We start from the raw sequence: 26908 nt of genomic DNA on the forward strand, positions 1-26908 counted from the left end.
GTCACTCCTCCTCCTCCTCCTCTCTCTGTCTCTCTCTGTCTCTCTCTCTCACACACACACACACACACATATATACACACACACACTCCAGATGTAAGAATGACCTTGGTTCCCAGGAGAAAGCATTTTGTTTTGGCTGCAGAACCCCAGCTATCTCTATTCCCCCCTCACTTTCCCTTAGCTCCAGTGTGGCAGCACTGAAGCTCCAAGATGGCTTCAGTCAGGCCAGCTTCAGGGTTGACACTATATACTATACTACTACTACACTATAAATACTATATTGACTGGAAAACTATTTGACTAGGATGGTATCCTTGAGGAGAAGGTCCCGTCCAGCCCTAGGATTCTATGTTCTATATTCTGTTACACAGTGGCATTGGGTCAACAGCATCAAAATGTGTGATTGAGCCACCAAAGCCCTCCCAAATGTCTGTTGCGAGTTTAGCCAAGTCTGACAAACAATGCTGGACTAGATGTCCTTGGGCTGATCCAGCAGAGTCAGATTAATAGAATAACAGAGTTGGAAGAGATTTGGGAAGTCTTCTAGTCCAGCCCCTTGTTCAAGCAGGAGACACTATCCCATTTCAAACAAATGGCTTTCCTGACTCTTCTTGAAAGCCTCCAGTGATGGAAGACCCACAACTTCTGAAGACAAGTTGTTCCACTGGTTAATTGTTCTCACTATCCGGAAATTTCTCCTTAGTTCTAGGTTGCTTCTCTCCTTGATTAGTTTCCATCCATGGCTTCTTGTCCTGCCCTCAGGTGCTTTGGAGAATAGCTTGACTCCCTCTTCTTTGTGGCAGCCCCTCAAATATTGGAACACTGCCATAATGTCGCCCCTAGCCCTTCTTTTCCCTAGACTAGACATACCCAACTCCTGCAACAGAGGAGGGTTGCTACTGGTTCGGTCCAGTTCGGCTGAACCGGTAATGGAATTCAGGCCTGGCTCACAGAACTGGCAGCGACCCAGGCCTGCCACGCCCCTGGACTGGTTCCCTCACTTCTGCTTGGGTGCCGCCATTTTGGATTTAAATGACTGTGCACGGAACAATTTACATTGAAGAGCATACAAACACACTTGTGCACATTGCACATGGGTTGCAAACAGGCAATAACGCCGGCAGCAACCCACCCCTGTCCTGAAACCATTCATATGTTTTAGTATCCAGGCCCTTAATCATCTTTGTTGCTCTTCTCTGCGCTCTTTCCAGAGTCTCAACATCTTTATTACATCATGGCGAACAAAACTGGATGCAGTATTCCAAGTGTGGCCTGACTGGGGCTTTATAACGAGTCCTTGAAAGCTCTACCTTTCCTTCTTCAACTTCTCACCTTTCAATTTCCCTTTGATTTCCTCCACCACCATTTCCCAGGACCCCACCTCCCTCTGCTTTTGAACATCACTCAAAATGTGGTTTTTTTGGTATAGGTTGCAATGATGATATAAGAAGAATTTTCTTTTTGGTTTTGTCCAGAACTTATAAATATGCCGGCTTGGAATATGGAACAGAATGCTATTGTGGAAACCAGCTGCCAGTGAATATTGCAAAGCAGGAAGAGTGTAACAATGAGTGTAAAGGGGAGAAAGGGACCATCTGTGGAGGCATCAACAGGCTCTCTGTTTACCAGGTGGAGGAATCGGGGGCAGGGCCTAAACGACGTAAGTGATGTAAGCTTCTTAAGTGAGTATTTTATTCCCAATAGGGATGGGGAACCGAATGCATGTATTATTTTCTGTTTGACTGTTTGTCTGGTGTTAATAGATAAGCAGGGATAAGCAGTAAGTAAGTAGATAAGCAGGGATTAATACCAGACAAACAATCAAGCAGAAGGCTTTAATGGGTGGGACCCAAAAATGCTTCTAAATCTCTATGATGGGTACAGGACAGTGGTGGGTTTCTATTTATCTTACTACTGGTTCGCTCATGCGCATGAGTGTTCACGGCCGGCTGGATGGGTGGAGCCTCCTGCCACCACTACTACCTGTTCACCTGATCCAGGGAAAACCGACAAAAACCCACCTCTGGTACAGAAGATGGGTTCAGGAGATGGAACTGGGAAATTGATGGGATTGTATTTTGAACTCTATATTTGCCTCATTAGTACAATTCTAGGTTGTATCTTTGCTGATGTTCACATCAACTCACTTTGACCCTAGGGACATATAGATCAGGACTTTCCACAACTAACTCTGTTGAGGGATTCTTAGCTCCTATCCTAGCTGTAAGGTAAAGGTAAAGGTTCCCCTCGCACTTCCCGACTCTAGGGGGTGGTGCTTATCTCCATTTCAAAGCCAAAGAGCCAGTGCTATCCGAAGATGTCTCCGTGCTCATGTGGCTGGCAGGACTAAACATCGGAAGCACGGAACACTGTTACCTTCCCACCAAAGGTGGTTCCTGTTTTTCTACTTGCACTTTTACATGCTTTCGAACTGCTAGGTTGGCAGAAGCTGGGACAAGTAACGGGAGCTTACTCCGTCATTCCGCTCAATCCTCTCTAGGCATTCGAACCGCTGAACTGCCAACCTTCTGATTGACAAGCTCAGCATCTTAGCCACTGAGCCACCACATCCCTCCTAGCTGTAGTCCAGCATTAAGGGACCAAACAAGAGGAAAAAAAATGGAAGATTCTTTTTTAAAAAAAACCTGTAATGAGTAAGAGTTGATTTTGCAATGAAAATAAAATTCAGGGTAAACTTTGTTTATCCTTTTTGGTTTTAAAGAAAAAACAACATTTCCTTTTTCATCCTTTTCTAGTTATCCTGTTACGAGTGGGAAATAACATATTTTAAACCTCTGATTCATTCTTATTTTTCTCAAACACTCTAGGAATGCCATTTGTGAAGAAGGAACACTAACACTGTTCCCTCTGCTAATAAAAAGGACTTTTAACCTGCAGAGTTTAACCTTCTTCTTGGCGCATTTCCCAAATTTGCATCAGTGTTAACACTTCTTCAAGTACAAATGTTTATTGATTGCTTTAATTATTTGTTCCCAGAATTCGGAATGTTTGAGTGGAAAGAGGAAATACAGGTAGTCCATTCATTTAGTGAACATTTGACTGAAATATGTGGCTTATAACCATTTTTCACATTTACGAATCCCCCCGGTTACGTGATCAAAATTTGAATGCTTGTCAACTGACTCTTATTTATGACGGTTGCAGTGTCCTGGGGGGGGGGGTGTCACATGATCTTGTTTTGCGACCTTCTGACAAGCAAAGTCAATAGGGAAGCCAGATCCACTTAACAACTGTGTGACTAACTTAACAACTGCAGTGATTCACTTAACGTCTGTGCTAAGAAAAGTCATAAAATTCACTTAACATTTGTTTCACTTAACACTATACATTTTTGGCTCAATTGTGGTCATAAGTTGGGGACTAATACCTGAAGCTTTCAAAATTCTGATTGATACCAATTCGGCTCTAAGAAATGCCTAAAAAAAACCAAAAACATTATTATTGATGAAAATAGCCAGAACAATTAATTGATTAATTGGGGGGGGGGGGATTAAATGATTGGCATTTACTATCTCATTCTTGACTTAGAAATAAAGTCTGCAATGTAACTTAATCCCAAAATTTCTGGCTGAAGAATTGCAGGCTCTGCATTTTTCTTAAAGTATGCCCCAATTAATTAATTTTTTTCTTTTTTTGAAAACTGTTCTTAATCGGGATACTTACATATTCTGCATAGTATATCACCCAAAAAGGTACTTTCACATTCTGGCTGACTCTCCTGATGTGGAAGAGAATGCATTTTTGTCATCTTCCATATGCAGATTTAATCAAGATTAATTGATTCATCACATAAAATCAGTTGCTTAAGAATTTTCTAATAAGGGAGCCCGCTTCCTCTTTAATGAAGCCAGGACTTTTTTGAACATTTCATTTAAAAGAATAATGATCAAGAAGAATTTGACCTCTTTGTAGGTTTCCTTTTGTTTTTGGTTGAAAATGCAGAAGCTCCGGTCCTTAGGTGTTCCCCCTTTAAAGGACAAAAGTCAGAATGAAATGCAGATACTTCTTGATTTAAAACTATTCCTTTAGTGACTATCCAAGTTGCAACAGCACTGGAAAAGTGACTTATCATCTGTTTTCACACTTATGACTATTGCAGCATCCCTGTGGTCACATGATCAAAATTTACATACTTGGCGACTGGCATGTATTCAGGGGTGGTGTGCTATGGGTTCGCCCGGGTTCGGGAGAACCCATAGCTAGCATTACAGACGGTTCAGAGAACCTCCAAATCCCATCTCTGGCTGGCCCTAACCATCATGCATCACTGCCATCCCCCCCAACCCTCCCCTCCTCCCAGGAGTCTCCATGCGGCCCGTTTTGGATGTTAGATATGTGCAGGGCCTGCACGGCGGCTCGGGGAGGGGGGGAAAGGGTAAGGTGACCAGATGTCCCGCTTTTGGCGGGACAGTCATGATTTTTAATAATTTGTCCCGTGTCCCACGGCGTGTTCAAAAAGTCCCGATTTTCCAAAAGAAAGAAAAGACGTCGAATCATCAATTTTAAAAAGGATGCCGTTAAAAAAAAGTTTTTATTTCTCTGAAATGTCGTTCCCGATGTGGCCTTAGAGGGCAGTGGTTTCCGTCTCTCCACTCGCCTTGCTCGCAGCGCCCAACGAGGGGCGAGGCTCCCTCCTGTGCGTGCGCGTGCTGACGCGTGCCGTTTTTCTGCAGGGAGAGCGATGGCTTTCCGGCGGTGGCAGTGCGGCGAGGAGGAGGCTTGGTCCGGGCCAAGCGGCTCAGCCGTCAGAAGTTTTTTTTTTTTGCCCGCTTCTCTCGGGCGCCACTCTCCCTGCAGCCATGCCGTGCAAGCCGCCGTCAGCAAACTGGTATGGGTGAGCCGAGGGGAGGCAGGCGGGGATCCGGTTGGGAGAGGCTGGCGATGGGGGTGACTTTTGAAAGGGTTGGGGGGCGTTGGGGGAAGGCAATTGGGGGAAGGCTGCTTTGCAACCGCCAGTGAAGTCCCATCTAAACTTCTTGGTTTGCCATCCCCGGCCCAGAGCAGACCGTTCTCGGGAAAGCCGGGTTCTTCCTCCCTCCCTCCCTTCTCTTCCCTTCCTCCCTTTCCCCTTCCTCCCTTTCGCCTCCCTCCCCTCTTTCCTTCCCTCCCGTCTTTCCTTCCTTCCTTCCTTCCTTCCTTCCTTCCTTCCTTCCTTCCTTCCTTCCTTCCTTCCTTCCTTCTCCTCCCCTCCCTCCAGCCCAGAGGAGAAGCAGCTGCTTCTGGAACTTCTTGAGAAGTTTCCTTGCCTGCTTTGCTCCTTCTCAAACGCCTTCCAATGACTGGCCAAGCTCTCCTCCCCAGAGTCTCTTTCTTCTGTGTGGGAATGGGATGGGTGTGTGTGTTATTGATTAAAACTTTTGCCACCTGGTGCTGCAGCTGAGGTGAAGCCACCAATCTGCTGCCGGCACCCCCGCCCATGGCAGTGGCGCCTCCCCCTCCGCTCGGAGCACCTGAGCTGTGCACCGCATTACTCCTGCCCCCTCCTCCTCCACCGTGCTTTTGAGGAGCCATGAGGCCACGGGAGCCAGTAGGAAGGCGGTGGAGGGTACGAGGGGAGCAGGAAACAAAAGGCCCTATGGCTTCTCAAAAGCACGGCGGAGGAGGAGGGGGCAAGAGTAACGTGGTGCCCAGCTCAGGTGCTCCAAGCGGAGGGGGAGGCAGCCACGGACAGGGGCGCCAGCGGGAGCTTTGGCGGCTTCACCTCAGCTGCAGCGCCAGGCGGCAAAATTTTTAATCAAGAACACATCGCCCCGCCTCCCCGTCAATGGTGTACCGCTTAACCAATTTTAAAATCTGGTCACTTTAAAAAAGGGGTCCTCACAGAAGTTCCAGAAGGCCGGAAGGAGCCTGTTTCCAGCTTCCGGAGGGCCTCCAGAGCCTGGGGGAGACAGTTTTCACGCTCCCAGAGCCTCAAGGAAGGCCTCCAGAGCCCGGGGAAGGTGAAAACGTCCCCCGCTATGGTGCAGGAGGTCAACTAGGCCATGCCCACCCAGCAACCCAGCAGAGAACCCGTTGCTGAAATTTTTGAAGCCCACCCCTGCATGTATTGACCTTCTGAGAAGCCAAGTCAATGGGGGAGTCAGATTCAATTAAAAACCGTGTGGCTAACAAAACAACTGCAGTGATTCACTTGACGACAGTGGCCAGAAAGGTTGCAAAAATGGGCCAAGAATCACTTAACAACTGTCTAACTTAGCGACATAGATTTTGGGGTCAATTGTGGCCGCAAATCAAGGACTATCTGTATATAACATTACCTCTATGTACAATCCATGGCTTCCTCCTTCATTAAAGTCTCCTAGCTTTCAAGGATCTTTGGCAAATCTTTATAGGAACATTATTATTTTTTTATAACTGAATATCATTCAAACTTTTGGAAAGTTTTGGGTGCCCCTGGATTTAGCTGTTTTTATTTCTGACCATCACAGTGTCCCAAAGAGTGTTGTGGTGGCCTAGAGGTGGAACTTTCTCCTCACAATCAGGAAGCTGTGAGTTCGATCCTAGGTAGAGGCAGATATTTCTCTCTCTCTGGGCACATTGAGATTCTATCTGTTGAATACCAGGAAAGATTCTGGAAAAGATAATCAAACAATGAATTAGTGAACACCTAGAAACAAACAAAGTAATAGCCAAAAGCCAACATGGGTTTGTCAAAAACAGATCATGCCAGACTAATCTTATTGCATTCTTTGACAAAGTGACAATATTAGTGGACCAGAGGAATGCTGTTGATATTGTTTACTTGGACTTCAGTAAGGCATTTGATAAGGTAGACCATAACCTACTACTAGATAAAGTAGAAGAATGTGGGTTGGACAGCATCACCACCAGATGGATTTGTAACTGGCTGACCAACCGCACTCAACGTGTAGTCCTCAATGGAACTGCATCTACATGGAGGAAAGTATGCAGTGGAGTACCCCAAGGCTTTGTTTTAGGCCCAGTACTCTTCAACATCTTCATCAATGATTTAGATGAGGGAATAAATAGAGAACTCATCAAATTGGGCAGATGACACCAAGCTGGCAGGAATAGCCAACACTCCAGAAGACAGGCTTAAGAAACAAAAGGATCTTGACAAACGAACATTGGGCACTATCTAATAAAATGAAATTCAATGGTGAAAAGAGTAAGGTTTTACAGTTAGGTAACAAAAACAAAATGCACAGGTACAGTATAGGTGGTACCTTGCTCAATAGTAGTAACTGTGAGAGGAATCTTGGAATCCTAGTGGACAACCATTTAAAGATGAGCCAGCCGTGTGCAGCAGCTGCCAAAAAAGCCAACACAGTTCTAGGCTGCATAAACAGAGGGAGAGAATCAAGATCACGTGAAGTGTTAATACTACCTTATAATGCCTTGGTAAGGCCACACTTGGAATACTGCATTCAGTTTTGGTCGCCACGATGTAGAAAAGATGTGGAGACTCTAGAAAGAGTGCAGAGAAGAGCAACAAAGATGATTAGGGGACTGGAGACTAAAACATATGAAAAACGGTTGCAGGAACTGGGGATATCTAGTTTAATAGAAAGAAGGACTAGGGGAGACATGATAGCAGTTTTCCAATATCTCAGGGGTTGCCACAAAGAAGAGGGAGACAAACTATTCTCCAAGGCACCTGAGGATAGAACAAGAAGCAATGGGTGGAAACTAATCAAGGAGAGAAGCGACTGAGAACTAAGGAGTAATTTCCTGACAGCTAGAACAATTAATCAGTGGAACAGAAGTTGCCTCCAGAAGTTGTGAATGCCCCAACACTGGAAGTCTTTAAAAAGATGTTGGATAGCCATTTTTCTGAAACGGTATAGGGTTTCCTGCCTAGAAGGGGGTTGGATTAGAATACCTCCAAGGTCCCTTCCAACTCTGCTATTGTATTGTATTGAATACAACTCCGCATTGGCGACAGGAAGGGCATCTGGCCAGTAAACACTCAGCTTCATTCGGTTGCTCAGACTCCATCCGGTATGGGATTATGGGTTCATTAAAGACGATGATGCAGGACAGCGACCCAGGCCTGCCGCGCTCCCAAACTGGTTCTGTGGGCAGCGCCATAGGTAGCGCCATAGGCGCCATAGGCAGTGCCATCTTGTTTTTTGCTTCTGCATATGCACATCAAACATGCATGCATGCCCAAGAGTGAATCAGCAGTACTTCCTGCTGCAACCATCCCTACGATGATGATAATGATCACCGTATGGCAAAGTGCTTTTTTGAAATGGCAACTCTACTTTTTTTGTTTGTCCTTGATGTATGTTGCTTCTCATCCAACAAACTTCTTCTAACAGAACTGCTTCTTAGATGAGAAGCCGAATATCTTCAAGGAAAAAACCAAGAAACTCCAGTTGCTTCTTGGAAAAAAAAAACACCTTTGCAACAACCATGACCTGGATGAACTGAGAATCTCCAGAGACAGATCACCACAGTAGAAATCTGTTTAGCATTTGAACATTGAAATAACTTTCCTGCCCATGAAAAGGAATAAAGATGAAGAAATGTGTTTGGTAAAAAAAAAATCCCCTTTCCCCTCCTGGCACAAGTATACAGAAGGCTTCCAGAAGCTGTTTTTGCAAATCATTGAAATTTGAGATCTTTCCAGGAAGAGGAATTTTTTGGGGATATCTATATCTAATCTATATCTCTATCTCTCTATCTCTCTATATCTATCTATCTATCTATCTATCTATCTATCTATCTATCTATCTATCTATCTATCTATCTATCTATCTCTCTATCTATCTATCTATCTATCTATCTATCTATCTCTATCTATCTCTATCTATCTCTCTCTCTCTCTATCTCTCTAATATATATATATATATATATATATATATATATATATATATATATGTATATGTATATGTATATGTATATGTATATGTATATGTATATGTATATGTATATGTATATGTATATGTATATGTATATGTATATGTATATGTATATGTATATGTATATGTATATGTATATGTATATGTATATGTATATGTATATTCTGGGGCCCCCTCCGTCCAGTAATGAACGCAGACACAGGCTTAGCTGTTTGCCACTCTTCATTCACAGCAATTATAATCCTGTTGGCTGAAAGCCCAGACACGACTCACTGGCAAGAAGTTGGCAACAACCCAGACTCCAACACACACGGAACACAAGGCAGACACAAGAACTCCAGACAAGGAGTTCTCCAGATTATTACAAACGGTTGTGTCCTGCAAAAGGACTCCTCCCAAAGTTTCCTCTTATATACTCTCTTGGGAGGGGCCAAGCCACAACCACCTAGACTTGATTATCTCTTATGAGTCAGTCTCTGTAACTGCTGCCTCTGTTTCTCCACCCTCCGTTGCCTGGCATCAGGGACAAACTCTCTTTGATCTTCCCCACTGCTCCATGCCTCAGGTGCCTCCTGGTAGTCAACCAGCCTCTCTGGTCCCTGCTCTGAGTCTGAACCCTGCTCAGGGTCCTTCACATCTTCCATAGCAGACTCATAGGGTTCCTCGCTATTGGAGTCCATCAGCAGCTCCCAGCGGCTCCTGCTGGGCCACAACATATATCTATATCCATACCCATACACACACACACACACACACACACACACACACACACTAATCTAGAGCTTGTCGATCAAAAAGGTCAGCAGTTCGGCGGTTCGAATCACCGCATAAGGGAGTGAGCTTCCGTTACTTGTCCCAGCTTCTGCCAACCTAGAAATTTGAAAGGATGTAAAAATGCAAGTAGAAAAATAGGAACCACCTTTGGTTGGAAGGTAACAGCGTTGCGTGTGCCTTCGGTATTTAGTCATGACGTCCACATGACCACAGAGACGTCTTTGGACAGTTTTTGGCTTTGAAATGGAGATGAGCACCGCCCCCTAGAGTCAGGAACAACTAGCACATATGTGGGAGGGAAACTTTACCTTTACCTTAGGGCCAAGCTTGAAATCAAGAATTGTGACTAGGCTTAATAGAAACCAGATGTATTTCTCTCTCCCTCCTTCCCTCCCTCCCCCAGCCCCCTCTCCCACTCTCTATCTCCCCCTCCCTCCCTCTGAGTATGTATGTGTGTGTTTGGTTATATTCTTTGTGGTGATTGGAGGTTTTCCTGGTTGTTATTACCTAAGAACAAACTTCCTGTCTTTCTTTGCAGGGCAAAATATTATCTATCGAGGATGTTTTAAAGTACCAGAAAATTTAACAAACATCTTGCCAGCCTCATTAATACATTCCAATTTGACAGTGGAGATGTGCTCTGAATTTTGCTCCAAAAAGGTAAGAATTCCTTTTCCTTATTGTTCCTCCCTCCCTCCCTTCTTTCCTGCCTTCCTCCCTCCCTTCCTACCTTCTTTTCTTCCTTCCTCCCCTCCCTTCCTATCTTCTTTAATATATTATTATGGTTGGTCACATAGTTGAATGCTGTTTAATAAGATATTGCTGCAGGATTTAAGCTGTTCCAAGTACAGGTAATCTTTGACTTAACAATAGTTCATTTAATGACCATTCAAAGTTAGTACAGTATTGAAAAAAGTGTCCTATGACTGTTTTTCACACTTGTGAGGTTTTTCACACTTATGACCATTGCAGCATCCCCATGGTCACATGTTCAAAATTCAGATGCTTGGCAACTGGCTCATATTTTTGACGGTCGCAATGTCCCGGGGTCACGCGATCCCCCTTTTGTGACCTTCTGGCAAGCCAAATCAATGGGGAAACCAGATTCACTTAACAGCCGTCTTATTAACTTAACAAACTGCAGAGATTCATTTAACAAGCGTGGCGAGAAAAGTCGCAAAATGGGGCAAACACGCTGAGCAAATATTTTCACCTAGCAACCGAAATTTGGGGCTCAACTGTGATCGTAAGTTGGAAGACTACCTTTAAAGCTGCCTTTTGCAATTGACCACTGGTGATTTTGTCAATGCCAACGGTATTCCAGATGTTTTGGAACTGCAACCAAGACCGCTATTACCACTGGCACTATCTTTGCTTTCTATTGTCACAATTGTTCTCCCGCTGTTTGCAACTCTGTATATTTTGTGATTTTTTTCTCTCTCTCTCCAGTTCTTTGTATTCTATTCCATCCCATCATCTCCAGGAAATGCAATATCCATTAGACAGACATTTTTTTTTTTTCTTATCAACAATTGTTAAGTCTGGGGTGTTCCCAGAGCACTTTAGCCTCTTCATTTCGTATTGCTTCGTCTTATTTGTGATCCCATCAATTCTTGCTTTCCGGCAAGTAGTATTTCCTGGAGATTTCCTATGCCATTGTTTGCAGTCACCCCATGTGATCTTCTTGCACAAGCTAACCAGACGGTCCTCTGTTTCCTGGTCCTCTTGTTTCCTCGGCTTCTTTACAGGCGGCATTTCCTGTCTGTTGTGCCCTTCTCAATTCTGGCTTTGTATACATTTGTCCTTAAGACTTGATCTTATGCAGCCAGAGTTAGCTCCTCTGTTTCTTTCGTCAGCTTTCCTGCTCTTACCCATCCATCCCTAGGCCTTTTTGTTACCTGCTGATGAAAGAAATGTCCTTCTGGGTTCAGCTCCAAGTGGGGAAAAAGACACTTGGGACCGGCAATGGCGGAGTTGTTGTTGTTGTTGTTGTTGTTGTTGTTGTTGTTGTTGTTGTTATTATTATTATTATTATTATTATTATTATTATTATTATTATTATTTAAAATCACAGCTGCAAGTTCTTTAGCCCATGTGCCTTCAAACACATCGAGTAGCAATAGAAATAGTACTTAGACTTATTTACTGCTTCACAGCCCCCTCTAAGCGGTTTACAGAGCCAGCCTATTGCCCCCAACAATCTGGGTCCTCATTTTACCCGCCAAGGAAGGATGGAAGGGTGAGTCCCCCTTGAGCCTGGTGAGAATTGAACTGGCAAACTGCTGGCAGAATTAGCCTGCAATATTGCACTCTAACCATTGCGCCACCACGGCTCATGCAATAATTCCCAAGACCCTAGGATTTCATAATATAACAGTCGTGTGCATGTGTGTAGTGTTTGTGTATAGTGTGTATAATAAAGGTGGGGTAATACTGTGTATACAATACACATGCACACTGTATATCCCACCTGTATTATTTTTTACAAATAACTCACAATGGAAAACATATCCTCCTCCTGTTTTCCCCATAATGACAACCCTGTGAGGTGGGTTGGGCTAAGAGAAAGGACACCCAGCTGGCTTTCATTGCCAAGTCCTTTAGATATTGGAAGACTGCTATTGTGTTACCCCAGTCCTTCTTTTCATTAAACTAGACATACCCAATTCCTGCAATTATTCTTTGTATATTTTAGCCTTCAGGCTCCTAATCATTTTTCTTGTTCTTCTCTGCACTCTTTCTAGAGTCTGAAAATGTTTTTTTTTACATCACGGAGACCAAAACTAGATGCAATATTTCAAGTGTGGTCTTACCAAAGTATTATAAAATGGTAATAAAGACTTCATGTGGTCTTGATTCTAGACTTCTGTTTATGCAGCCTAGGGCTGTGTAGTCCTAGGGCAGATATAATCCATCAATATCACTATGGGGATGTAATACATAGTGAACAGTCATTAGCTTTCCTGTTTTCTATTCAAATTGTCCAGTCCGGCCCGTATCCAGTTAATAATTCCAGCAGCATATTGAGTCACTGCTATGGCCCAGATATTGATGTCTTTGTTTGGTATTTCCACCATTCATTTTTGTCTTTTCTCACTCTTTGGATATATTTGTCACTAATTACTTTTTAAATTTGTCATGCTTGATATTATCCAACTGTAAAATGCTCAGATACTTGTTGGCTTCAGATTGATGGCTCCTAATGGTTTGGCCATTTAGCATTTCAATTGTGTTATTGTTCGAGGTTTTACTTCAATTTATTTCTACAGTGGCATTTTTCTCTGGGCTATTATTATTATTATTATTATTATTATTATTATTATTATTATTATTATTATTATTATTATTATTATTATTACAGAACATTTCAATTTCCTATATTTTCTGCTACAAAATTACAGCAATTTGCCAAGGCAAATGAGGTCAAAGGGCCTTTGGATATATCTATGAAAGAAGTTTGTAAGTTCTAGGCAGTGGTGGATTTCAAAAAATTTTGGAACCTCTTCTGTAGGTGTGGCCTGCTTTCCGGGTCCACTGGTGGAACCTCTTCTAACCGGTTCAGTAGATTTGACGAACCGGTTCTACTGAACTGGTGCGAACTGGTAGGAACCTACCTCTGGTTCTAGGTCTTCAGATTCCTAACTTCTCCTCAAAGCTAGGAGCTTCTGATATAGAAAACATATCTGGAATTGATGTTAAGATGATTATAAATACGATTAAGGGACTGGAGCTAAAACATATGAAGAACAGTTGCAGGAATTGGGCTTGTCTAGTTCAATGGGGGTGGGGGGGACTAGTCACTAGGGTGATATGATAGCAATGTTCCAATATTTGAGGGGCTGCCACAAAGAAGAGGGAGTCAACCTGTTCTCCAAAGCACCTGAGGGCAGGACAAGGAACAATGGATAGAAACTAATCAAAGAGAGAACCAACCCAGAACTAAGAAGCAATTTCCTAACAGTTGGAATAATTAATCAGTGGAAGGGATCGTATTCAGAAGTTGTGGGTGCTCCAACACTGGAGCTTTTTAAGAAGAGAAATGGTATAGGGTCTTCTGCTTGAGCCAAGGGGTTGGACCAAGAGGTCCTTTCCAACTCATTATTCTGAAGAAGACATCCAGCCCCCTTTTTTACACTTACAGGCCCATGCAATTAATTTTAGAAGTATCCTTTGTCACTTTAATTGTTCTTATATTTATAATTGTTTCTATATTTCAGTTCCTGTTATTTTGTAAGTCACCCTGAGTCACCTTTGCACAGTGAGATGGGTGATGTAACAGAGAGATAGGTAGGTAGGTAGGTAGGTAGGTAGGTAGGTAGGTAGGTAGGTAGGTAGATGATAGATAGATAGATTGATTTTCCTAATGGCCCAGGTCCCCAGGTGTCTGGAGTTCACTTCACCTTCAATACTGTTTCCATGATAACATACATTCTTAACATTCTTCTGTTCATTGTTTCCATGAAAGCAAAAAGTGAGTTTGCTCCTGCCGTGATTCATGTTGAATGTGTTTAATGTCAGATCATGGCTTTCTTTGAGAAAACGATGCTGTATTTCAAATTTGAGAAGAAAAGGCAACACAAAGTCTTTGGAATAACACACCTTTGCTTTGCCTGTGGCTGAATAGGGTGACAGACAGTCCCAAAGAAGCCATCATCACGTCCATCAAAATGTCAAGGCAGATAATTGGAACCAGTTCTGTTTTTAACCCCAATCCCTACCTTGTGGGGAGTCCTTCTGGGCGCAGTCAAAATACCAAGATGGCAATTGCACTAAAAAAAATTCTTTTCTTTAATGCAACACACCCACAAACAAACACACAGACCCACAAAAGTAGGCAGGATTTTAATTGTGTGGGTTTTGATCATCATCTTTTTTGACCCTTCCTACTAATCTCTGCAAAGAGGATTACATAACAAAAAGGATTAATAAAACTTGAGTTCCAATTTTATGTGGTTCCAGGAATTTTTAATAAGGTTAGGGTTAAGAAGATCAGAGCCCTGTTGGGAGAGATCGAGGGAGGGGAGCGTACAGGCAGGCCTCAACTTATGACTGTTGAAAGAAATGTCCTTTGGGTTCAGCTCCAAGTGGGGAAAAAGACACTGGAGACATGGAGGCTGCTTGGAAAGATGGTTTATTGTTGGACAGGGCCACATGGCTTCAGCCCTGAACAGAAAAGGTGATCACATGTTTCAATGTTGGTGAAGAAGAAGAAAAAAGGGCTGAGGAAGGGGCTGGCTAGGCTTTTTATACCCTGTTTAGTCCCACCTCTCTGTTTCCTGTTCCTGGGTAAGAAATGTATTCTGATTGGTTGTCAGACTCCCATGGTGCCATGCAGGGGGCTACTCTCTAGGCTGTGATGAGTTCTCAGATGCCTTGTGGTCAGTTGAGTATATTATCATGCCTTTCTGTAGCTGCTGGTGAAGTCTTTATTATGTAGAGTGGGCTAGCCTGGCTAGTCTTAATGGGCCTATTGACAAAGTGGGGGTGGGCAAGAAGCTACAGGCAACTATTCTGTCTTTTAAAACATGCTTCTTTCTACTACATCCAGAGAAATATTCTGCCTTTTCAATATTTCCTAGGATATTTCATTTTTCTGGGAGAGGGCTGGATGATAACTTCCCACATGACTATTCATTCAAAAACCTAGAGCTTCCCCCACCCTCTGAAGCACCCCATGTTCAGCGTAATGATTGCAAGGGGAGAGCGGGAATTGCACTGGTGTCTTGCTTAATGGCAACAACAATTTAATGGGCTCCTTGGTGATCCTAAATCAAGGGCTACCTGTAGGAATTTTGCATTCGAAACATTTTGGGCTCGAAACATCTCTTTTGAGGAGGAAACAATTGTTGTGGCCTGCTAGTGCCCAGCGGAGTTTGCAGCAGAGTCGGACAGTGAGGAGGTTGGGGAGGAACATGGGCCAGTCCTGGAGTCTGGGGAAGGCTCTGATGAGGGCTCTGTGTCGGAGGCAGAGAGGGGGCCAGGGCCGTCGACTGTTATCAGCTGCCTTCGGAGTCAGACATCAGTGATGCAGAGAAACAGCTGGAGCCTGTTCCCAGTGTGTACATGGGCAGAGTTGCCAGATGAAGGGAACAGCTAAAGAACAGGGGTTGACTTGGGAGTAAGGCCACAGGTGGACCTTACATAGGGAATAAGAGAGGAGTGAAATGGGAGGGGTGTTTGCAGGAGACAATTAGTTCGTTCCTGCATTCTTGCCAAGTATTGCGGCATCTAAAAGATATCGGCGTCTGAAAGATGTCAGCCTGACCACTCCAAGCCTGGTAAATGTCGGTAATTGTGAACTATCTTGAAAGACTGTGGGAGAGGAAAGACTTTGCTGGAGAGAAATTGACTGTAAATTAAATAAAAAGGGTTTATCGGGATGAGGACTCGGCTTCGTGCTGCTGTTGGGGCAGCTTAGGTCAGAAGAACAATTGAAGCAGGTTGTTCTGTTTCAATATTTCCTGATAGAAATATTTTCATAGCAAGCGTAAGAAATTTCCAGTTCATCTACTTTGAATTGGAAGTGGGGCTGTTCCACTGGGGAACAGTGAGGCTGTTGGAGTTCAGAACACATCCAGGATGTCCTGATTAGTATCAGAAGCCCACTGAGATGTCCAAAGAATCCATTCAGATCTGAAAATCAGTACTATCAATTTTTTGATGTCTTGCCACACTCTTGAAAGGCACTAATTTTGAGCAAAGACAATGATAGAGCCATGGTGGCACAGTGGTTAGAATGCAGTATTGCAAGCTATCTTTGCCCCCTTCCACTTTGCCAGGAGTTCGATCCTGACCGGATCAAGGTTGACTCAGCCTTCCATCCTTCTGAGGTGGTAAAATGAGGACCCAGATTGTTGGGGGGGCATAGGTATGACATTATAAACCACCCAGAGAGTGCAGTAAAGCACTGTGGAGCAGTATATAAGTCTTAAGTGCTATTGCTATAGAAAGAAAAGGTATCATATGGGAAAAGATCAGAACGGTTTTCTATCTTTGCTGAATGCAGGATGCAAAATAATGTCTTTAAGTTACAAGGAGGCAGAGTCGAAATGAACATTAGGAAACACACCCCAGTGTTAAGAACAACTGAACCACCAATATTGGAGGTGATTTCCCCTTTGATGAGTGTGTTTTTCTATAGGAGATGCTTTAGTCTGTGCTCAATAAAAAGTTGAACTACAGGGCGGGGCATAACCTTTTCCTAGGGGGTCACAGCAACACTTGTAATAACAACACAAATAATTCATACACCATTCGAAAGCCCATCAAAAACTGAGTTTATTGACACGATTTAATAGTCAGTATGACCACCATTAGCCCTTCGAACAGCATTCAAACGAGGTGGATAAGAACACAACAAATCTTCAAACAGTTCCGTTCGATTTTCCAGATTTTTCAACACAGTTTCCAAATTCATTCTCAAAGTTTCAACCGAATATCGATTTTGACCTTGCTCCTGAATCATCAGAGCTTCCACTTCCAATTATCAGTAACCCAATCCGGATGACGTTTCAATTTGTTTGCAATCCATTTTCGATTGATAAACGTCGCTCCAGCATCGCGAGCCTCTCGAAAGGCAATGAATTTTATTCTGTCAATGATCCTTTGTTCTTCCGAATCGAATTTTCCAGCCATTCTTAAAGCAAATTTAACATTTAATAGCTCATTCAATTCAGTTTTTTATGGGCTTTAAAATGAGGTGTCGCGGAAGTTGTAAACTGCTGTCGATCTTGCTGTGACCCCCTAGGAAAAGGTTATGCCCCGCCCTGTACATGACCTAAATACAGGTAGTCCTCAATTTCTGACCAAAATTGAGCCCAAAATGTCTGTTCCTAAGCAAGGCAGTTCTTAAGTGAGTTTTGCCCCTTTTACGATCTTTCTTGCCGCATTTGTTAAATGAATCACTGCAGTTGTTAAGTTCCTCATTGACTTTTTCAGAAGATTGCAAAAGGTGATCACATGACCCTGGGACATTGCAACCATCATAAATGCATGCTAGTTGCCAAATATCCCCATGGGGATGTTGCAACGGTCGTAAGTGTGAAAAACAGTCATAACTCACTTTTTTCAGTGCTCTCTTAACTTTGAGCTGTCACTAAACGAACTGTTGGAAGTTAAGCAGTAGCACTTAGACTTATATACCGCTTTATAGTCCTTTGCAACCCTCTCTAAGTGGTTTAAAGACTCAACCTATTGCCCCCCAACAATTTGGGTCTTCATTTTACCCACCTCGGGAGGATAGAAGGCTGAGTCGACCTTGAGCCTGGTGAGATTTGAACTGCCAAATTGCAGGCAGCTGGCAGTCAGAAGAAGTAGCCTACAGTACTGCAGTCTAACCACTGCGCCACCGTGGCTCATAAGGACTACCTGTAGTCTCTTCTAATTCAATGGTGTTGTTCAAACATTATTGTTAACCTCATTTCTAAAGTAACCTGTTTTCTGGATTTGTGCTACACACTGGACCATAATCCAGTCAATAAGTAAGATAATACGCTAAGCCACAGAAAACTCAATTTTGGTTAATACTAACCAAACTTAGCCTATTATGCAAAGGCAGCTACAAGCTTTTCTACTGAGATTAGTTGTGTTGTGTATCCAGAAGATGCAATTTAGCAGTCCAAATCACAGCTCTGGCTTGCTTAGATAAACCTCACTGTTTTCCCAGACTTCATCTCCACGAAGGAAACGGGAAAATCTGCTAATGCCTTTCTCTTAGAAAATGGATTTTTTACATGTAATCAAACTGAATTTATTTCTATCCTGTTAAAATGGACTAATGAGAGCCACAGTTTTCTCCCCCGCCATGATTTTAACCTAAAGGGAAAGTCAGAAGGGGACAGTTTGAACCCAATTATGTTGACAACTATTTAATGCCTTGTCATGCTGATGGAACATTAGGAAAAAAAAGCCTTAGGGACTCTCCATAAATTACCTCATTAGGAGGGGATCATTACCGAGAAAGTTCTCTTTAGGAGAATAGCATTGGATCCTTTTCATCAGACACATTTAGGGTAGTTGATAGCTGTTGCCTGCTTTGAACTAGCCTTCTGTTTTGCATAGAATAGATGGGATGGGATGGGATGGGATGGGATGGAATGGAATACAACAATAAAATACAGAATGGAATAGAATAGAAGAGAAGAGAATTCTTTATTGGCCAAGTGTGAACGGACACACAAGGAATATGTCTTTGGTGCATAAGTTCTCAGTGTACATAAAAAGACAAGATACATTTGTCAAGAATCATAAGGTACGACACTTAATGGTAGCCATAGGGTACAAATAATCAATCAGGAAACAATATCAATATAAATTGTGAGGATACAAACAACAAAGTTACAGTCATGCATTCATAAGTGGGAGGAGATGGGTGATAGGAACAATGAGAAGACTAATAGTGATAGTAATGCAGCCTTAGTGAATGGTTTGACAGTGGTGAGGGAATTATTTGTTTAGCAGAGTGATGGTGTTTGGGGAAAAACTGTTCTTGTGTCTAGTTGTCTTGGTGTGCAGTGCTCTATAGTGTTGCTTGGAGGGTAGGAGTTGAAACAATTTATGTCCAGGATGTGAGGGGTCTGTAGTTATTTTCACGGTCCTCTTTTTGACTCGTGCAGTGTACAGGTCCTCAACGGAAGGCAGGTTGGCAGTAATTGTTTTTTCTGCAGTTCTGATTATCCTCTGAAGTCTGTGTCTGTTTTACTGGGTTGCAGAACCAAACCAGATAGTTAAAGAGGTGCAGATGACAGACTCAATAATTCCTCTGTAGAACTGTATCATCAGCGGCTTGGGCAGTTTGAGCTTCTTGAGTTGGCGCAGAAATAGGAGTTGGTGCAGAAATAGATAGGAGAAAGAATAGACTTATTTATTCCCGATGCCCTGATCCTAGGCACACCTTCTCAGTCATAACACCCACTGCATTATGGGGCTTCCTTTCAAGTTCACATACATTTTCTTTATTTAATTTGTATCCCACCTTTGAGTGTTGTGGTGGCCTAGAGGTGGAGTTCTTGCTTCACAGCCAGGAAGCTGTGAGTTCGATCGTATATAGCGGCAAATATTTCTCTCTCTGGGCTCAATGAGTAATTGTCTGCTGTGAACTCTGCATAGGTGTCAGGGAGGTTATCCGGCCAGTAAATGTTCAGCTCCATTCAGCCGCTCAGCTCCACCCCAATGTAAGGGATTACAGGGGGTGAAATGTATCCCACCTGCATTATTTTTACAAATATCTCAAGATGGCAAATGTATTCAACACATCCTAGCTTCCTAACTTTTATTTGCCTCACAATAACAACCGTGTGAGGTGGATTGCTGGCAGAAGACAAGCTGGCCACATCATTTTCACTTGCAGAGGCACCACAGGCAGGTCCTTCACTGTTTCCAGGGGAGCCCCAAGGGCCAGATCTAAGCACCCCGTGGCTGGATCCAGCCTGCAAGCCTTGAGTTTGACACTCCTGCATTAGGGCTTATTTTCAGGGAAATGTGATAAATGCATCTGTCTGGCTGACCACCTTAACTGGGCCTTATTTTGCAGCTTATCTTATGATCATCCTGAAAAATCATGCTGTCAGGCCTGCAGCCATATTCCTTTTGGATCTTTGGCCACACTTTCTATTATTCTACTATTCCTTTCCTATTGTGGGGAAATGGGAGGGGGGATTGTAAGGAGTCACATACTATGTAGCCAAAACAAAATTCCTTTCTAGAAAGCCAAGGTCATCTTTTGCTTCTGCATCTCTGAGCCTGACCGGGATGGGTGGAACTGCCAGCGTGACAGTGGAAGATTGGACCATGTGATGGACTTGTGGGTGTGGGGGAAAGATCTTGAACTTTCAACTAAGTGGGAAAAACCGGGAAGCTTTCAGATTCGGGTTTTCCCAGATGTGCCAAAATGGCTCTCTTAATAAATTTGAACTTTGAGCAATACTTTGTCTTGGACTCTGATTCAATTTTGGGTGCTATTTGGAATCCTGACACATGCTAGGGCTTATTTTCCAGTTAGGTCTTATTTTTGAGGAAATACGGTAGCACCCATCTTTTGGCATCTCTTTCTATTGCTTTCAGTTTTTATCAAGATCTTTTCCAATAACTCTTTTCCTTCACAATTTGGGCCCAAAGTATTTAAAGTTTAGCTTTATTACTACTGCCATCCGATTTTACTTTGTCTGGCACTGAATGATTTGTTTTTCTTGGTGTCCAAGGATAGCACCACAATTCAAAGACATCCATCACTGTCTCTGTTCACTGTTTCTAATAATGTAACTCTTACACCTCTATGCCACAATTGGGAGAATCCTGGCCTTGACAATATGTACAGGTAGTCCTTGACTTATGACCACACTTAAGCCCAAAATTTCTTTCAGAAAGCAAGACCATTATTAAATGATTTTTGCCCCATTTTATGAACTTTCCAGTCATAGTTGTTAAGTGAATCATTTTTGTTGTTAAATTAGTAACCGGGTTGCTAAGTGAATCTGGCTTCCCCATTGACTTCGTTTGTCAGAAGGCTGCAAAAGGGGACCACATGACCTCAGGAAACTGCAACCATAATAAATACAAGCCAGTTGCCAAACACCTGAATTTTTGATCATGTGAGCATGAAGATGCTGCTTGTGAGTGTGAAAACCAGCCATAAATCATTGTTTTCAGTGAGGTTATATTTGTATGTATATATGTATATGTGCTGATAAATAAATAAAGGGAGACTAGTATAGATCTATTTCAAGCTATTTAGCTCTCATCAGCTAGCCATACCCTTACTGGGATTTGAACCTGGGCTGTATTACATGTTAGGCAGATGTATTAACCACTAAGCCACAGGCTGTCCTCCGTTATCAGCTGAGCCAGGGAGAAAGGTATATATTTAAAGTCACAACCCCTGGTATGCCCAAATATGATATGATATTTATTTATCAGCACAAATACAACACAAATGTAACAAAAAGGCAACAGTAAAAATATTGGGTTTGTGTCTGGATGTCTCTTATAACGGAGGACAGCCTGTGGCTTAGTGGTTAATACATCTGCCTATCATGTAATACAGCCCAGTTCAAATCCCAGTAAGGGTATGGCTAGCTGATGAGAGCTAAATAGCTTGAAATAGATCTATACTAGTCTCCCTTTATTTATTTATCAGCACAAATATAACACAAATATAACAAAGGCAATAGTAAAAATATTGGGTTTCTGTCGTGATGGACTCTTGTGACGAGCCGATTGACAGATAATCCCATAATTGGGGCATACCAGGGGTTGTGACACTATATACATACATACATACATACATACATACATACATACATACATACATACATACATATATTACAGAAGAAAAATGAATGTAGGCAATCTTGACACATTCCTTTTCCATTTTAAATCATCTGATTATTAAGGGCCATGAAGTCGTTGTTGACTCCTAGTGACCATATAGGTTGGGTGTTGGCCACATGCGGCTCCTGAGCCACATGTGGCTCTTTCATCCCCCTACCATGGCTCCCTGTCAGCTGGCTGGCCGTGCTCCTTGCCCTCCCCTCCCAATCACTCCTCATGTGGCCTGAGAAGGTAAGGGCGATGGCAGGGATGTAGACTCGCTCCATATTCCAGAGCGGGAGGGAAGTGCCCCTGTACTTGCCTCTCATCTCGCAGGTGCTTCGGCTGGCACTTCTTGGTGCTGTGCGTACCTCGGTCACTCGGGGAGATGCAGCCGATGCTCCACATCATAATGGGCTCCAGGAGGAGGAGGGGACGCCATCTACCCCATTGTGAAGTGCGCTAAATTTAAGTGTGCTGCGCAAGGCGCTGCAAAAGCATTGAGCAGGCCATGGAGGTGGCGAAAGCAGCAGCAATGAAAGAGCTTCATTTATCTGAGAGCCTGAAATGACTCTTTATTTAAGTCATATGGTAAAAAGCATCCAAAAAGAAGAAAGAAAATCACCAAAAAAAAAAAGCCCCAACAATCAACCCTTGCCTCTTTTTGGAAACGGTTCAAGAGGGAACACACACACACACACACACACACACACACACACACACACACACACACACACACACACAGGGCTGGGTTCCTTCCAGTTCTAACCTCTTCTATAGAAGAGGTTCCACAAATCTACCGTGCCGTTTAGAACCAGTTCCAGCTCCCTCCCCCCACCCGTCCACACATCATCAAGATGAAGAGTGAGAGGAGGAATTCTGGGAGTTGAAGTCCACAAGTCTTAAAGCTGTCAAGTTTGAATACCCCTGGGTTTTTTTTCTTAAAGGATTGGGGTGCAAGGGTCTTGTAACCTGACAGCTTTAAGACTTGCACACTTCAATGCCAGAGTTCCTGAAACAACATGACTGGAGGAGGAATTCTGGGAGTTGAAGTACACAAGTCTTAAAGCTGTCAAGTTTGAACACTCCTGGGTTTTTTTCCTAAAGGGTTAGGGGTGCAAGGGTCTTGTAACTTGACATCTTTAAGACTTGCACACTTCAATGCCAGAGTTCCTGAGCCAACATGACTGGAGGAGGAATTCTGGGAGTTGAAGTACACAAGTCTTAAAGCTGTCAAGTTTGAACACCCCTGGGGTTTTTTTCCTAAAAGGTTGGGTATGCAAGGGTCTTGTAACTTGACAACTTTAAGATTTGCGTGCTTGAAATGCCAGAGTTTCTGAACCAACATTTTGGTTGCTAAGCAAGAGCGTTGTTAAGTGAGTTTCATCACGTTTTACAAGTTGGCCATGCCCACCCAGTCACATGGCTGACAAGCCACTCCCACTCAATCACATGGCTGGCAAGCCACTCCAACCCACACATGGTGGGCAAGCCACTCCCACCCGGTCACATGCCTGGCAAGCCACACCCACAAAGCAGGCCACACCTACAGAAGAGGTTCTAAAAAAAATTTGAAACCCACCGCTGCACACACACAAGACAGAGATAGAGGGAGAGAGGGGGGGAAAGAGAGAGGGGGAGGGAAAGAAAGATAGAATTAAGAGTGAGAAAAGTGGAGAGAGAAATGAGAAAATGATGGAGGGAGAGAATAAGAGGAAAAAAAGAGAAACAAATGAGAGAGAGAAAAGTGGGAGAGTGAGACACACAGAAATGAGAGAGCTGGTGGGAGAGAATATGAGGGAAAAGTGTGAAAAGAGAGGGGGAGAGAAAGAAAGGAAAGAAAAAAGAGAGTGAGGGAGGGAGCAAGAGGGAGAGAAGAAAGAGAAAAACAAGAGAGAGGGAGGGGGAGAGAGAGACCCATTTTCCACAAAAACACGGAGCCACAAACCCTAGGTAGGCGTGGCTGTGGGTGGTGGCCATGTGACTGGATGAGAGTGAGATTGAGCTGGCCATGCCCACCCAGGTTTTGTGGCTCCCAGTGTTTTCTGTGGGGAACGGGTTCAAATGGGTCTTTGAGTGTTTAAGATTGCAGACATAAGTAGACTTTAATGATCTATTCTAACCTTATTTTCCAGGTCTTCCAATGGTACACTCATTGCCACTTTTATATTCTAACTATAGGTCAAATTAATTACTATGATTCACGATTCATTTCCTGCTCATCATCCAAATTGTATAATAAGCTGTTGAACTGGTTTGTTATATCCATGTTTTTAAACACCAGGCATAATTAGTTGTAATCTGTCCAATAGTCAATCAAAAGTAGGCATATTTTTGAATTCCCTTGCTCGTTCTATTATCCATCAGATGCTAAGCAATATGATCCTTTCCTTTTCTGAATTCAGCTTTTATCCTTGTCAGTTCTTATTCCGTGAAGTCTGTTTTGTAAAACCCTGAGGAGTATTTTATAAGGATTTGCAAGGTGTGCAATTGTTTGATAATTTCAGCATTCTTTAATATTGCCTCGCCTATCATTAAATGCAGATCAGTAAAAATTCTTCTTATCTCTAGCACAGGTATTTATTTAAATACCCTTAACAGTATGCACAGGTTCAGTATATGTGGTACCTTGCTCGATAGTAGTAACTGTGAGAGGGATATTGGAGTCCTAGTGAACAACCATTTAAATATGAGCCAGCAGTGTGCAGCAGCTGCTAAAAAAGCCAACACAGTTCTAGGCTGCATAAACAGGGATAGAATCAAGATCACGTGACGCGTTAATACCACTTCCTAATGCCTTGGTAAGGCCACGCTTGGAATACTGCATTCAGTTTTGGTCGCCACGATGTAGAAAAGATGTGGAGACTCTAGAAAGACTGCAGAGAAGAGCAACAAAGATGATTAGGGGACTGGAGGCTAAAATATATGAAGAACGGTTGCAGGAACTGGATATGTCTAGTGTAATGAAAAGAAGGACCAGGGGAGACATGACAGCAGTGTTCCAATATCTCAGGGGTTGCCACAAAGAAGAGGGAGTCCAGCTATTCTCCAAAGCACCTGAGGGTAGAACAAGAAGCAATAGGTGGAAACTAATCAAGGAGAGAAGCAACTTAGAACTGAGGAGAAATTTCCTGACAGTTAGAACAATTAACCAGTGGAACAACTTGCCTCCAGAAGTTGTGAATTCTCCAACACTGGAAGTCTTTAAGAAGATGTTGGATAGCCATCTGTCTGAAGTGGTGTAGAGTTTCCTGCCTAGGCAGAGGGGTTGGACTAGAACAGTGATGGCTAACCTTTTTGGGGTCATGTGCCAAAAGTGGGGGGAGCACACGGGAGTCGTGCATGGGTGTGCCACACCCATAATGCTGTGCGCATGAACCCAGCGTGCATGTGCGCATTCTCCCCCACACACATGCTCATACAATCAGCACTCCCCCTCTCTTTTGGTACACTTTTTTTTCTCCCTCCGCAGCTACCAGAGGCTTTCTAGGAGCTTGGGGAGGGCAAAACCAGCCTCCCCTCCCCCCTGGACTCCCCCCCCCCCAAGGCTTTAGGAGCTTCCTTGAAGCCTCCGGAGTGCGAAAAACTGTCCCTATGGGCAAACCGTGTTACTAACATGGGTGGTACTGTGGCCTAGAGGTGGAGCTCTCGCCTCACAATCAGGAGGCTATGAGTTCAATGCTAAGTAGAGGGAGATATTTCTCTCTCTGGGCACAATACACTCTGCATTGGCGATGGGAAGGACATCTGGCCAGTAAACACCACCAAACATCAGCTCCATTGAGTTGCCCGGATTCCACCCCGATGCAAGGGATTACGGGGTCAACTGCAGTAGTTCACTTAACAACTATGGCAAAAAAAATTGTAAAATGGGGGGAAACTCACTTAACAAATGTCTCACTTAGCAACATAAATTTGGACAGTCAATAGTGGTCATAAGTTGAGCACTACCTATATACCAAACCCACAGAAAATGAGGGGGGAAAGGGAAACTCCCTCTTTACACCCACATCAAACAATCGTAGCGTAGATTGCTACAGTCAGCGTTCTCTAATTAATCAACTACAACTGTGTGTTCTGGCCTCCTATACAGGTTAATGTTCCAGCTACTAAATTCAATATCCCAACAGACAGTCTCATTAATCCTCTTCATCTGACACCATCTATCTCAAAAGGCCCCCAATATATTGAAAATGAAGTTGAAAAGAGTGGAGAACTTAATTTCATTCATTAGGATAGCTTCATCCTTGCTAATATTCGGAAGGTCCCTCAGGATCTGGGTTATATTGGAAGGACGGATCGATTCCCACCATGGACAAATGGCTGTCAAAGTTGACGGAGTTAACAGAGAAGGCTAAACTGACTGTTTTGATTGAATAAAAGAATATGAGTACTGTTGTTTCTACAGTGTTTCCCTGAAAATAAGACAGGGTCATCCCCCCCCCCCCATATGTACTTGGTCTTATTTTCGAGGTGCAGGCAGCGGCGAGCATGGTCACCTTATGGCTGCTGCTGTGTTGCAGTCGTTTATTTTGGGGAGTGGGGTGAGAATAGAGATTTTGCAGTATCCTTCCCCTGGAGTGGGGAGGGAATGGGGATTTTGCAGTATCCTTCCCCTGGAGTGACTGGGATTTGAGATTTTGCAGTATCCTTCCCCTGGAGTGGAATAGGAATAGAGATTTTGCAGTATCCTTCCTCTGGAGTGGGGAGGGAATATAGATTTTGCAGTATCCTTCCCCTGGAGTAGGGAGGGAATGGGGATTTTGCAGTATTCTTCCCCTGGAGTGGGTGGGAATAGAGATTTTGCAGTATCCTTCCCCTGGAGTGGAGTAGGAATAGAGATTTTGCAGTATCCTTCCCCTGGAATGGGTGGGAATAGAGATTTTGCAGTATCCTTCCCCTGGAGTGGAGTGGGGATAGAGATTTTGCAGTATCCTTCCCTAGAGCGGAGTAGGAATAGAGAATTTGCAGTATCCTTC

The 26908-nt window shown here is 43.4% G+C and overlaps 1 protein-coding gene across 1 annotated transcript in view; it reads left to right on the top strand.

Moving 5' to 3' along the window:
• Positions 1–26908, top strand: part of WSCD1 (WSC domain sialate O sulfotransferase 1) — an 86503-nt gene that overhangs the window by 46914 nt on the left and 12681 nt on the right. The window contains exons 4-5 of the mRNA XM_087717190.1: positions 1476–1660; positions 10162–10283. Coding sequence (XP_087573316.1) covers positions 1476–1660; positions 10162–10283 — 307 coding nt within the window. The remainder of the gene's footprint in view (positions 1–1475; positions 1661–10161; positions 10284–26908) is intronic.

This window comes from Thamnophis sirtalis, unplaced genomic scaffold, assembly GCF_051295495.1.
Source record: "Thamnophis sirtalis isolate CommonGarterSnake01/CBP01778 unplaced genomic scaffold, rThaSir2_p1.2 scaffold_6, whole genome shotgun sequence".
Classification (NCBI taxonomy): domain Eukaryota; kingdom Metazoa; phylum Chordata; class Lepidosauria; order Squamata; family Natricidae; genus Thamnophis; species Thamnophis sirtalis.